Source organism: Streptopelia decaocto (assembly GCF_964273445.1).
Source record: "Streptopelia decaocto genome assembly, chromosome: 32".
Classification (NCBI taxonomy): domain Eukaryota; kingdom Metazoa; phylum Chordata; class Aves; order Columbiformes; family Columbidae; genus Streptopelia; species Streptopelia decaocto.
Window position 1 is genome coordinate 19409 of NC_138687.1, and position 14252 is coordinate 33660.

The 14252-nt window shown below is 66.2% G+C and overlaps 1 protein-coding gene across 2 annotated transcripts; it reads left to right on the forward strand.

Moving 5' to 3' along the window:
* Window positions 1–1314: 1314 nt before the first annotated feature.
* Window positions 1315–13094, forward strand: CKM (creatine kinase, M-type). Of its 2 annotated transcripts, none has more exons than XM_082074054.1 (8): window positions 1315–1475; window positions 3966–4165; window positions 5672–5826; window positions 6529–6661; window positions 7654–7825; window positions 9514–9637; window positions 10458–10647; window positions 12751–13094. In XM_082074054.1, the coding sequence occupies exons 2-8, from the start codon at window positions 3973–3975 to the stop codon at window positions 12927–12929; spliced, it is 1146 nt and encodes a 381-aa protein (XP_081930180.1). In that variant the 5' UTR covers window positions 1315–1475; window positions 3966–3972; the 3' UTR covers window positions 12930–13094. The 2 variants fall into 2 exon arrangements, with proteins under 2 accessions (XP_081930180.1, XP_081930181.1); XM_082074055.1 differs by lacking the exon at window positions 12751–13094 and adding an exon at window positions 12033–12169.
* Window positions 13095–14252: the final 1158 nt, after the last annotated feature.

Below are 14252 nucleotides of genomic sequence, written 5' to 3' on the forward strand. Positions count from 1 at the left end.
ACACGGGGGGGGGGGGAACCCGGCTTGAATTGCCCTGATCCAGCGGATCCGCCCGGGGTCACCCCCCCACCCTGACCCCCGCCCTGGGGGGGCCCGGGGGGGGGTGTCCGCCCCCCAGCAGTGATTTGGGGTGCTGGGCGCCCCCCCCGTCCCCCACTTTGCTGCTGTGCCCCTTTCCGTCCCAGTTGCTCCCAGTTTGGGGGGGGGGGGGCGTGGAACTGGGGGGGCTGGGGGTCAAGGTCGGTCAAGGCCACGTGCAAGGGCAGCGTGCAAGTGTGCAAGGAGCAGTGTGCAAGTGTGCAAGGGCAGCGTGCAACGTGCAAGTGTGCAAGGGCAGCGTGCAACGTGCAAGTGTGCAAGGAGCAGTGTGCAAGTGTGCAAGGGCAGCGTGCAAACGTGCAAGTGTGCAAGGGTAGTGTGCAAGTGTGCAAGGGCAGCGTGCAACGTGCAAGTGTGCAAGGAGCAGTGTGCAAGGGCAGCATGCAACGTGCAAGTGTGCAAGGGCAGCGTGCAAACGTGCAAGTGTGCAAGGGTAGTGTGCAAGTGTGCAATGTGCAAGGGCCAAGTGCAACATGCAATGAGCAGTGTGCAAACATGCAAACGTGCAATGAGCAGCGTGCAAGGGCAGCGTGCAAACATGCAACGTGCAAGGGCCGTGTGCAACGCGCAAGGGGTGTGTGCAGCATGCAAGGAGCGGCGTGCAAATGGGCATCGTGCAAGGGCCACGTGCAACGTGCAAATGTGCAACGTGCAAGGAGCGGTGTGCAAACGTGCAGCGTGCAAGGGGCAGTGTGCAAATGTGCAGCGTGCAAGGAGCAGCGTGCAACGTGCAAGGGCCGTGTGCAAGGGGCAGCGTGCAAATGTGCAGCGTGCAAGGAGCAGCGTGCAAATGTGCAAGGGCCGTGTGCAACGTGCAAACGTGCACCGTGCAAGGAGCAGTGTGCAACGTGCAACCGTGCAAGGGCCGTGTGCAAAACGCCGCGTGCAACTCGTGCAACGTGCAAGGGCCACGTGCAGCGAACCCCCAGGGCGGGAAGCGGCGGGGGGGGCACCATTCGCGCCCTATTTGCACCCCCCCCAGTGCACTATGGGGGTGCCCGGTGCCCCGGGGGGGGCGGTTGGAGCCCGGGGGGGTCCCGGTGCCCCGGGGGGGCCGGTTGGAGCCCGGGGGGGTCCCGGTGGCCCGGGGGGGCCGGTTGGAGCCCGGGGGGGTCCCGGTGCCCCGGGGGCGCCGCAGGTGCTGGGCCGGGCGCCCACCGGCCACCCGACACCGAGGGGGCGGCTCTGGGGCTGGGGGGGGGGCCGAGGGTCCCCCCGGGGCCCGGGGAGGCTGCGGGAGGAGCCGCCCGGTTCGGAGCCCCCCCCCGGGACCCCCTTGGGGGGGCGGATAAAAGCGGCTGAGCGACCCCGCTCCCCGCCCGCCTGTCCCGCCGGTACCGGCCAGAACCGACCCGACCCGACCCGACCCGAGCAAGGTAACGCGGGACCCCCCCGGGACCACCCGGGACCCCCGCCCCGAGCCATTGGGACCCCCGGGAGCCACCGGACCCCCCACCCCGAGCCATTGGGACCCCCCCGGGACCCCCCCGGGACCCCCGCCCCGAGCCACCGGGACCCCCTGGGACCCTCCACCCCGAGCCATTGGGACCCCCGGGAGCCAGCGGGACCCCCCGGGAACCAGCGGGACCCCCCCGGGAGCCACCGGGACCCCCCCGGGAACCAGCGGACTAACCGGGATCCCCCTGGAAGCCACTGGGACCCCCCCTGGGAGCAACCGGGATCTACCGGGACCCCCCCGCCCGGGAACCATCGGACACACCGGGACCCCCACCCGGGGCCACCGGGACCTCCCCCCGGGACCCCCCGCCCCGGAGCCACCGGGAGCCACCGGGACCGCCCCCCGCGGCCACCGGGACCCCCCCCGGGAGCGACCGGCACCCCCCACCCCGGAGCCACCGGGAGCCCCTCGGAACCACCGGGACATCCCGGGACCCACCGAGGTCTCCGGGGACCCTCCCCCCGGGACCCGCCGCAGCCGGGCCGGACCCCCCGGGAGCACCCGGAACGGGGACCCGACCCTCCCGGGCACAAACTGGGACCCCCCGGTCGAACCGGGTTGGGGGGGGGATGGGGGGAGTCGGTCCGGTCGCCCCCGCTCTATTAATAGTCCCGGTCCCATCCCGGCCAAACATGGACCGGCCCGGGCTGGCCCCGCCCACCGCCTGGCCCCGCCCACCGCCTGATCCCGCCCGTCGCCCTGGCCCCGCCCGTCGCTCCCCGTGCGGCCCCGCCCACAGGACACGCCCTCTCAGCCGCGCCCCGCCCGGGTCCTAGTGCCGCCCCGCCCCGCGTTCCCTGCGACCCCACGGCCGTGCCAGGGCCGTGTCCCTGTGTCCCTGTGTCCTCCGCTCCGTGTCCCCTGTGTCCCTCTGTCCCCACGGCCGTGCCAGGGCCGTGTCCCTGTGTCCCTGTGTCCTCCACTCCGTGTCCCCTGTGTCCCTCTGTCCCCACGGCCGTGCCAGGGGCCGTGTCACCTCTGCTGTGTCCCCGGTGCCACGTCCCCAAGCCCTGTCCCCTGTCCCCACGCTGTGTCCCCATGTCCCACACCATGTCCCCATGTCTGGACCCTGTCCCCATGTCCCCCTGATGTCCCCATGTCCCACACCATGTCCCCATGTCCCCATGTCTGCTGTCCTGTCCCCATGTCCCCCTGTCCCCCACCATATCCCCCTCTCCCCATGTCCCCCTGATGTCCCCATGTCCCCCTGATGTCCCCATGTCCCCCTGTCCCCCACCATATCCCCATGTCCCCATGTCCCCCTGATGTCCCCATGTCCCCCTGTCCCCCACCATATCCCCATGTCCCCATGTCCCACACCATGTCCCCATGTCTGCTGTTCTGTCCCCATGTCCCCCTGTCCCCCACCATATCCCCCTGTCCCCATGTCCCCCTGATGTCCCCATGTCCCCACGATGTCCCCATGTCCCCCTGTCCCCCACCATATCCCCATGTCCCCATGTCCCACACCATGTCCCCATGTCTGCTGTTCTGTCCCCATGTCCCCCTGTCCCCCACCATATCCCCCTCTCCCCATGTCCCCCGATGTCCCCATGTCCCCACGATGTCCCCATGTCCCCCTGTCCCCATGTCCCCCTGATGTCCCCATGTCCCCACGATGTCCCCATGTCCCCCTGTCCCCATGTCCCCCTGATGTCCCCATGTCCCCACGATGTCCCCATGTCCCCCTGTCCCCCACCATATCCCCCTCTCCCCATGTCCCCCGATGTCCCCATGTCCCCACAATGTCCCCATGTCCCCCTGTCCCCCACCATATCCCCATGTCCCCATGTCCCACACCATGTCCCCATGTCTGCTGTTCTGTCCCCATGTCCCCCTGTCCCCCACCATATCCCCCTCTCCCCATGTCCCCCGATGTCCCCATGTCCCCCTGATGTCCCCATGTCCCCCTGTCCCCCACCATATCCCCATGTCCCCATGTCCCACACCATGTCCCCATGTCTGCTGTTCTGTCCCCATGTCCCCCTGTCCCCCACCATATCCCCCTCTCCCCATGTCCCCCTGATGTCCCCATGTCCCCACGATGTCCCCATGTCCCCCTGTCCCCATGTCCCCCTGATGTCCCCATGTCCCCACGATGTCCCCATGTCCCCCTGTCCCCCACCATATCCCCATGTCCCCATGTCCCACACCATGTCCCCATGTCTGCTGTTCTGTCCCCATGTCCCCCTGTCCCCCACCATATCCCCCTGTCCCCATGTCCCCCTGATGTCCCCATGTCCCCACGATGTCCCCATGTCCCCCTGTCCCCCACCATATCCCCCTGTCCCCATGTCCCCACGATGTCCCCATGTCCCCCTGTCCCCCACCATATCCCCCTCTCCCCATGTCCCCCTGATGTCCCCATGTCCCCACGATGTCCCCATTGTCCCCCATGTCCCCGCAGCCCCACGATGCCGTTCAGCAACACCCACAACAAGTACAAGCTCAAGTTCTCGGCCGAGGAGGAGTTCCCCGACCTGTCCAAGCACAACAACCACATGGCCAAGGTGCTGACCCCCGAGCTCTACAAGCGCCTGCGCGACAAGGAGACGCCCAGCGGCTTCACCCTGGACGACGTCATCCAGACCGGCGTCGACAACCCCGGTGCGGCCACGGGGCCCCAACCCCCGGGGGCCCCAGAACCCACACGGGGCCCCAACCCCCGGGGGGTCCCAGAACCCACACGGGGCCCCAACCCCCGGGGGCCCCAGAACCCACACGGGATCCCCAAACCCCCCCCCGGGGTCCCCAGAACCCACACGGGCTCCCCAAACCCCCCCGGGGGCCCCAGAACCCACACGGGGCCCAAACCCCCCGGGGTCCCCAGAACCCACACGGGGCCCCCAAATCCCCCCCGGGGTCCCCAGAACCCACACGGGATCCCCAAATCCCACCCTGGGGTCCCCAGAACCCACACGGGGCCCCCAAATCCCACCCTGGGGTCCCCAGAACCCACACGGGGCCCCCAAATCCCACCCTGGGGTCCCCAGAACCCACACGGGGCCCCCAAATCCCACCCTGGGGGGGTCCCAGAACCCACACGGGGCCCCAACCCCCGGGGGCCCCAGAACCCACACGGGCTCCCCAAACCCCCCCGGGGTCCCCAGAACCCACACGGGGCCCCCAAATCCCACCCTGGGGTCCCCAGAACCCACACAGAGCCCGAACCCATCAGGGTCCCCAGAACCCACACAGGCTCCCCAAATCCCACCCCGGGGTCCCCAGAACCCACACGGGCTCCCCAAATCCCCCCCGGGGGCCCCAGAACCCACACGGGGCCCCCAAATCCCACCCTGGGGTCCCCAGAACCCACACAGAGCCCGAACCCATCAGGGTCCCCAGAACCCACACGGGGCCCGAACCCCCCCGGGGGTGCCCAGAACCCACACAGGCTCCCCAAATCCCACCCCGGGGTCCCCAGAACCCACACGGGGTCCCCAAAACCCACACGGGGTCCCCAAACCCCCCCGGGGTCCCCAGAACCCACACAGGGTCGCCAGGGTGACCCTAAAACCATGTTCCCAGTTCCTCCCATTCCCAGTGCCCAGTCCCATTCCCAATCCCATTCCCAGTCCATCCCATTCCCATTCCTATTCCCAATCCCAGTCTCATTCCTGTTCCCATTCCCATTCCTATTCCCATTCCTATTCCCAGTCCCATTCCCATTCCCGTTCCCAGTCCATCCCATTCCCAGTCCCATTCCCAGTCCCACTCCTGTTCCATTCCCATTCCCAGTCCATCCCATTCCCATTCCTATTCCCATTCCCAGTCCCATTCCCATTCCCTTCCCATTCCCAGTCCCATTCCCATTCCCAGTCCATCCCATTCGCAGTCCCATTCCCATTTCCCTTCCCATTCCCAGTCCCATCCCTAGTCCATCCCATTCCCAGTCCATCCTATTCCCAGTCCCATTCCCATTCCCTTCCAATTCCCAGTCCCATTCCCGTTCCCAGTCCATCCCATTCCCATTTCCAGTCCCATCCCTAGTCCATCCCCTTCCCATTCCCCTTCCCATTCCCCTTCCCATTCCCAGTCCATCCCATTCCCAGCCTATCCCAGTCCATCCCAGTGCATCCCAGCGCCGCAGCAGCGCCCCCTGGCGTCCCGCAGGTCACCCGTTCATCATGACCGTGGGCTGCGTGGCCGGGGACGAGGAGTCGTACGAGGTGTTCAAGGAGCTGTTCGACCCCGTCATCCAGGACCGGCACGGCGGCTACAAACCCAGCGACAAGCACAAGACCGACCTCAACCACGAGAACCTCAAGGTCCCGCACACCAGGGTCCCTCCGGGCAAGGGGAGGGGGCGGCCGGACGCCTGGGTCCCTCCGGGCAAGGGGAGGGGGCGGCCGGACGCCGGGGTCCCTCCGGGCAAGGGGAGGGGGCGGCCGGACGCCTGGGTCCCTCCGGGCAAGGGGAGGGGGCGGCCGGACGCCTGGGTCCCTCCGGGCAAGGGGAGGGGGCGGCCGGACGCCGGGGTCCCGCCGGGCAAGGGGAGGGGGCGGCTGGACGCCTGGGTCCCTCCGGGCAAGGGGAGGGGGCGGCCGGACCCCTGGGTCCCTCCTGGGGTGGGGAGGGGGCAGCCAGAGGGGTACCCGGACGCCTGGGTCCCTCCTGGACCATGGGGACAAGGGGACCCAGGTCTCAACTGGGTTGGTGGGATGATGGGGGGAATTGGGTCCCCCGGACGCCTGGGTCCCTTTTGGTCTTTGGGGACTCCTGGGTCCCTTTTGAGCTGGTTGGGCGGGGCTTTGGGTGGGTTGTCTCTGTCTCCCGGACGCCTGGGTCCCTCCTGGGCCATGGGGACATAGCGGTGGGATGATGGGGGGAATTGGGTCCCCCGGACGCCTGGGTCCCTCCTGGTCTTTGGGGACGCCTGGGTCCCTTTTGAGCTGGTTGGGCGGGGCTTTGGGTGGGTTGTCCCTGTCTCCCGGACGCCTGGGTCCCCTCTGACGTTTCCGGGGGTTCAGGGGGGTGAGGACCTGGACCCCAAGTACGTGCTGAGCAGCCGCGTGCGCACGGGCCGGAGCATCAAGGGCTATTCCCTCCCCCCCCACTGCAGCCGGGGGGAGCGCCGCGCCATCGAGAAGCTGTCTGTCAACGGTGAGGGGCGGGGCTTCGCGGGGCGGGGCTTCGCGGGGTGGGGCTTCATAGGGCGGGGCTTCGCGGGGCGGGGTGGTTTGGATGGGATGGGTGTGGTTGTGGGGGGAGTGGTGTGGATGGGATGGGTGTGGTTTGGAGGGGCGTGGTTTGGGTGGGATGGGTGTGGTTTGGAGGGGTGTGGTTTGGGTGGGATGGGTGTGGTTGTGGGGGGCGTGGTTTGGATGGGATGGGTGTGGTTGTGGGGGCGTGGTTTGGATGGGATGGGTGTGGTTGTGGGGGGTGTGGTTTGGGTGGGATGGGTGTGGTTGTGGGGGGTGTGGTTTAGATGAGATGGGTGTGGTTGTGGGGGGCGTGGTTTGGGTGGGATGGGTGTGGTTGTGGGGGCGTGGTTTGGATGGGATGGGTGTGGTTGTGGGGGGCGTGGTTTGGATGAGATGGGTGTGGTTGTGGGGGGCGTGGATTGGATTGGATGGGTGTGGTTGTGGGGGGCGTGGTTTGGATGGGATGGGTGTGGTTGTGGGGGTGTGGTTTGGATGGGATGGGTGTGGTTGTGGGGGCGTGGTTTGGATGGGATGGGTGTGGTTGTGGGGGGTGTGGTTTGGATGAGATGGGTGTGGTTGTGGGGGGCGTGGTTTGGATGGGATGGGTGTGGTTTGGATGGGATGGGTGTGGTTGTGGGGGGCGTGGTTTGGATGGGATGGGTGTGGTTTGGATGGGATGGGTGTGGTTGTGGGGATGTGGTTTGGATGGGGGCGTGGCCTCGCTATTGCTGGGCGGGGTCTCACAGCTGCGGGCGTGGTCTGATGGTTTTGGGTGTGGCCTGGAAGGCTGTGGGCGGGGCCTGCGCATCTGTGGGTGTGGTCTGATGGATGCGGGCAGGGCCTTGGCGGCTGCGGGCGTGGTCTGATGGTTGTGGGTGTGGCCTGTGTGGCTGTGGGCGGGGCCTGTGCAGGTGTGGGCGTGTCCCCGCGCTGACCACGCCCCTCCCGCAGCCCTGAACAGCCTGGAGGGCGAGTTCAAGGGCAAGTACTACCCGCTGAAGAACATGACGGAGCAGGAGCAGCAGCAGCTCATCGACGACCACTTCCTGTTCGACAAGCCCGTGTCCCCCCTGCTGCTGGCGTCCGGCATGGCCCGCGACTGGCCCGACGCCCGCGGCATCTGGTGCGCAATGGGGGGGCCAGGAACGGGGCGGGGGGGCGATGGGGAGGGGGTGGGGACACCCAGGTGTTGGGGGCACCTCAAGAATGGGGCTCAATGGGATGGGTGTTCGGGACACCCAGGTGTTGGGGACACCCCAAGAACAGGGACCCAATGGGAAGGGTGTTGGGGACACCTCAAGAATGGGGCGCAATGGGATGAGTGTTGGGGAAACCCAAGTGTTGGGGACGCACCTGGGAGGATGTTGGGGACACCCCAAGAACAGGGGCCCAATGAGAAGGATATTGGGGACACCTCAAGGATGGGTCCCAATAGGAAGGATGTTGGGGACACCCCAAGAACAGTGTCCCAATCGTCAGGATGTTGGGGACACCCAAGTGTAGGGGAGCCACTTGTGGGGATATTGGGGACACCCCAAGAACAGGGGCCCAATGGGAAGGATGTTGGGGACACCCCAAGAATGGGGCTCAATGGGAAGGATGTTGGGGACACCTCAAGAATGGGGCCCAATGAGAAGGATGTTGGGGACATCCCAAGTGTTGGGGGCACCTCAAGAATGGGGCTCAATGGGATGGGTGTTGGGGACACCTCAAGAACAGGGGCCCAATGGGAAGGGTGTTGGGGACACCCCAAGAATGGGGCCCAATGAGAAGGATGTTGGGGGACACCCAAGAGTTGGGGGCACCTCAAGAATGGGGCTCAATGGGATGGGTGTTGGGGACACCCCAAGAACGGGGCTCAATGAGAAGGATGTTGGGGGACACCCAAGAGTTGGGGACACCTCAAGAATGGGGCTCAATGGGATGAATGTTGGGGACACCCAAGTGTTGGGGGCACCTCAAGAATGGGGCTCAATGGGATGGGTGTTGGGGACACCCCAAGAACGGGGGCCCAATGGGAAGGGTGTTGGGGACACCCAAGAGTTGGGGGCACCACAAGAATGGGGCTCAATGGGGTGGGTGTTGGGGACACCCCAAGAACGGGGCTCAATGAGAAGGATGTTGGGGGACACCCAAGAGTTGGGGACACCTCAAGAACGGGGCTCAGTGGGATGAGTGTTCGGGACACCCAAGTGTTGGGGATGCACCTGGGGGGTTATTGGGGACACTGACGTGTTGGGGACACCCCAAGAACAGGGGCCCAATGGGAAGGATATTGGGGACACCTCAAGCATGGGTCCCAATGGGAAGGGTGCTGGGGACACCCAAGTGTTGGGGATGCACCTGGGCAGGGGGTATTGGGGACACCCCAAGAATGGGTCCCAATGGGAAGGATGTTGGGGACACCCCAAGAACAGGGGCCCAATGGGAAGGGTATTGGGGACACCCAAGTGTTGGGGACATCCCAAGAAGGGGTCCCAATGGGAAGGGTGTTGGGGCCGCACCTGGGAGGATGTTGGGGACACCCCAAGAACAGGGTCCCAATCGTCAAGATGTTGGGGACACCCAAGTGTAGGGGAGCCACTTGTGGGGATATTGGGGACACCCAAGTGTTGGGGACACCCCAAGAACAGGGGCCCAATGGGAAGGATGTGGAGGACACCCCAAGAACATGGGCCCAATGGAAAGGGTATTGGGGACACCCAAGAGTTGGGGACACCTCAAGAATGAGTCCCAATGCGAAGGGGTGTCCTGGTGGGATCGAGGGGGCCTGTGGGGGTCCCAGCGGGGTGGGTGACACTGTCCCCCCAGGCACAACGACAACAAGACGTTCCTGGTGTGGGTGAACGAGGAGGATCACCTGCGCGTCATCTCCATGGAGAAGGGCGGCAACATGAAGGAGGTGTTCCGGCGCTTCTGCGTCGGCCTCAAGAAGGTGGGGACATCGGGGACGTTGGGGATGTTGGGGACATTAGGGACATTGGGGACGTTGGGGATGTTAGGGACATTGGGGACGTTGGGGACATGGGGGATGTTGGGGATGTTGGGGATGTTGGGGACATTGGGGACGTTGGGGACATGGGGGACGTTGGGGACATGGGGGATGTTGGGGACGTTGGGGATGTTGGGGACATGGGGGACGTTGGGGATGTTGGGGACATTGGGGATGGTGGGGATGTTGGGGACATTGGGGATGGTGGGGACATTGGGGATGGTGGGGATGTTGGGGACGTTGGGGATGTTGGGGACATGGGGGACGTTGGGGACATTGGGGTTGTTGGGGACATTGGGGATGTTGGGGACATGGGGGACGTTGGGGATGTTGGGGTTGTTGGGGACATTGGGGATGTTGGGGACATTGGGGTTGTTGGGGACATTGGGGATGTTGGGGACATGGGGGACGTTGGGGATGTTGGGGACATTGGGGATGTTGGGGACATTGGGGATGGTGGGGACATTGGGGACGTTGGGGACATGGGGGACGTTGGGGACATGGGGGATGTTGGGGACATGGGGGATGTTGGGGACATTGGGGACGTTGGGGATGTTGGGGACGTTGGGGACATTGGGGACACTGGGGACATTGGGGATGTTGGGGACATTGGGGATGTTGGGGACCGCTCCATTGTCCTCAATGCCCCCCACGCCCCCATTGTCCCCATCGCGCCCATTGCCCCAAATGTCCCCATTCCCCCCATTGTCCCCATTGCCCCCATGTCCCCCGATGTCCCCACCGCCGTCCCGTGTCCCCGCAGATCGAGGAGATCTTCAAGAAGGCGGGCCACCCGTTCATGTGGACCGAGCACCTGGGCTACATCCTGACCTGCCCGTCCAACCTGGGCACGGGGCTGCGCGGGGGCGTCCACGTGCGCCTGCCCAAGCTCAGCCAGCACCCCAAGTTCGAGGAGATCCTCAAGCGCCTGCGCCTCCAGAAACGCGGCACCGGTGGGTGCGGGGACATCGGGGACACTGGGGGACATGGGGACATCAGGGGGACATGGGGACATTGGGAGGAAATGGGACACAGGGGGACATGGGGACAGGGATTTGGGCTCAGCCAGCACCCCAAGTTCAAGGGTGTCTGCACCTCCAGAAACGCGGCACCGGTGGGTGCGGGGACATCGGGGACACTGGGGGACATGGGGACATCAGGGACATCGGGGGACATGGGGACATTGGGAGGAAATGGGACACAGGGGGACATGGGGACAGGGATTTGGGCTCAGCCAGCACCCCAAGTTCAAGGGTGTCTGCACCTCCAGAAACGCGGCACTGGTGGGTGCGGGGACATCGGGGACATTGGGGGACATGGGGACATCAGGGGGACATTAGGACATTGGGGACATTGGGAGGAAATGGGACACAGGGGGACATGGGGACAGGGATTTGGGCTCAGCCAGCACCCCAAGTTCAAGGACACCCTGACCCGCCTGCGCCTCCAGAAGCTGTAGGATGCTATAGGGTGCTCTGTGGGTGCTATAAGACACCGTGGGGTGCTCTGTGGGTGCTGTGGGTGCTCTGTGGGTGCCGTGGGGCACCCCGGGGTGCTCATGGTGTCCCTGTCCCCAAGGGCGGCCATGGGGGCCGTGTTCGACATCTCCAGCGCCGACCAGCCAGTGGGTGCTATGGGATGCTATGGGATGCTCTAGGATGCCATTGGGTGCTCTGTGGGTGCTGTGGGGCACCCAGGGGTGCTGAGGGTGTCCCTGTCACAGGGGGGGTGGACACGGCGGCCGTGGGGGCCGTGTTCGACATCTCCAGCGCCGACCGGCCAGTGGGTGCTATGGGATGCTATGGGATGCCATGGGATGCTCTAGGGTGCCATAGGATGCTCTAGGATGCCATAGGATGCTCTAGGGTGCTGTTGGGTGCCGTGGGGCACCCAGGGGTGCTGATGGGGTCCCTGTCGCAGGGGGGGTGGACACGGCGGCCGAGGGGGCCGTGTTCGACATCTCCAACGCCGACCGGCCACTGGGTGCTATGGGATGCCATGGGATGCCATGGGATGCTCTAGGGTGCTGTTGGGTGCTCTGTGGGTGCTGTTGGGTGCTCTGTGGGTGCCGTGGGGCACCCCGGGGTGCTGATGGGGTCCCTGTCGCAGGGGGGGTGGACACGGCGGCCGTGGGGGCCGTGTTCGACATCTCCAGCGCCGACCGGCCAGTGGGTGCTATGGGATGCTCTAGGATGCCATGGGATGCTCTAGGGTGCCATAGGATGCTCTAGGATGCCATAGGATGCTCTAGGGTGCTGTTGGGTGCTCTGTGGGTGCTGTTGGGTGCTCTGTGGGTGCCGTGGGGCACCCCGGGGTGCTGATGACGCCCCGTTTGCAGGGGGGGTGGACACGGCGGCCGTGGGGGCCGTGTTCGACATCTCCAACGCCGACCGGCCACTGGGTGCTATGGGATGCTATGGGATGCCATGGGATGCTCTAGGGTGCCATAGGATGCTCTAGGGTGCTGTTGGGTGCCGTGGGGCACCCCGGGGTGCTGATGACGCCCCGTTTGCAGGGGGGGTGGACACGGCGGCCGTGGGGGCCGTGTTCGACATCTCCAACGCCGACCGGCCAGTGGGTGCTATGGGATGCTATGGGATGCCATGGGATGCTCTAGGATGCCATAGGATGCTCTAGGGTGCTGTTGGGTGCCGTGGGGCACCCCGGGGTGCTGATGACGCCCCGTTTGCAGGGGGGGTGGACACGGCGGCCGTGGGGGCCGTGTTCGACATCTCCAACGCCGACCGGCCAGTGGGTGCTATGGGATGCTATGGGATGCCATGGGATGCTCTAGGGTGCCATAGGATGCTCTAGGGTGCTGTTGGGTGCCGTGGGGCACCCCGGGGTGCTGATGACGCCCCGTTTGCAGGGGGGGTGGACACGGCGGCCGTGGGGGCCGTGTTCGACATCTCCAGCGCCGACCGGCCAGTGGGTGCTATGGGATGCTATGGGATGCCATGGGATGCTCTAGGGTGCCATAGGATGCCATAGGATGCTCTAGGGTGCTGTTGGGTGCCGTGGGGCACCCCGGGGTGCTGATGACGCCCCGTTTGCAGGGGGGGTGGACACGGCGGCCGTGGGGGCCGTGTTCGACATCTCCAACGCCGACCGGCTGGGCTTCTCGGAGGTGGAGCAGGTGCAGATGGTCGTCGATGGGGTGAAGCTCATGGTGGAGATGGAGAAGAAGCTGGAGCAGAACCAGCCCATCGACGACATGATGCCCGCCCAGAAATAGGGGGGACCCTCCCTTGGGGACACCCCCCACCCTGGGGACACCCCCCTCCTGGGGACACCCCCCACCTTGGGGACACCCCCCCCCACTTGGGGAATTGTCCCCCAAAACCTGGGGACCCCCCACCCAGGACCAGCCTCAATAAACGCTGCTGGTCCCTGCTGTGAACCCAGGCGTCCGGGGTGGATCTGGGGGGGCACAGGCACCCCCCAGCTTGGGACCCCCCCACTTGGGCACCCCCTTTCAACTGGGACCCCCCCCCCACTTCAATTGGGGACCCCCCCCCAGATCGGTCTCAATGCTGCTGGTCCCTGCCGTGGACCCAGGCGTCCGGGGTGCATTTGGGGGGGCACAGGCACCCCCACCTTGGGACCCCCCCCGCCAAGATCGGTCTCAATGCTGCTGGTCCCAGTGCCAGGGGGGTTCTGGTGACACCGGGGGGTCCCGTGACACTGGGGGGGGTCTCGGTGACACCACCAGGTTTCCTATGTTTATTGGGGGGGTCGGGGTACAGCCCAGGGCAGGAATAACTTAAAAATGTGCTGGGGGGGTGGGGGGATGGGGGGGGTGACACCGGAGTCGTCAGTCCCAGGGCTTGGGGACATGGGGACAGTCCCCATGGGGGGGCTGGGGGACCTTGGGGGGGGGCTGGAGGTGACATTGAGCCCCGAATCTTGGAGCTGGGGGACCCCAATGATGTCCCCAAGGTCCCCAAGCTGGGGGACACCGAGGTCCCAGAGCCCATGTCCCCAAGGCGCTAGAGCCGGGGGGCCCCGAGCTGATGTCCCCAAGGTCCCCAAGGCTGGTGGTCCCTCAAGTCCCAGAGCTGATGTCCCCAAGGCTGGTTGGTCCCCAAGGTCTTGGCAGCGATGTCCCCAAGGTCCTGGAGCTCAGGGTCCCCAAGGTCTTGGCAGCGATGTCCCCAAGGTTGTGGGGCTGGTGACATGTGGGGGGGAACCCCAAAGGTGCTGATGTCCCCAAGGGGACGCCGGGGTCAAGGTCACCGTGGGGGGACCCGATGCCGGATCCAGTGTGTCCTGGGGGGGTCCTGGTGTGTCCTGGGGGGGTCCCAGGCTCCGGTGGCCCCCCGGGGGGGTCCTGGTGCGTCCTGGGGGTCCCAGCTCCGGTGACACCCCCGGGGGGGTCCTGGTGCGTCCTGGGGGGGTCCCAGCTCCGGTGGCCCCCCAGGGGGTCCTGGTATGTCCTGGGGGGTCCCCAGCTCCGGTGGCCCCCCGGGGGGGGTCCTGGTGCGTCCTGGGGGGGCCCAGCTCCGGTGGCCCCGGGGGGGTCCCAGCGCTGGATCTGGTGCGTCCTGGGGGTTCCCAT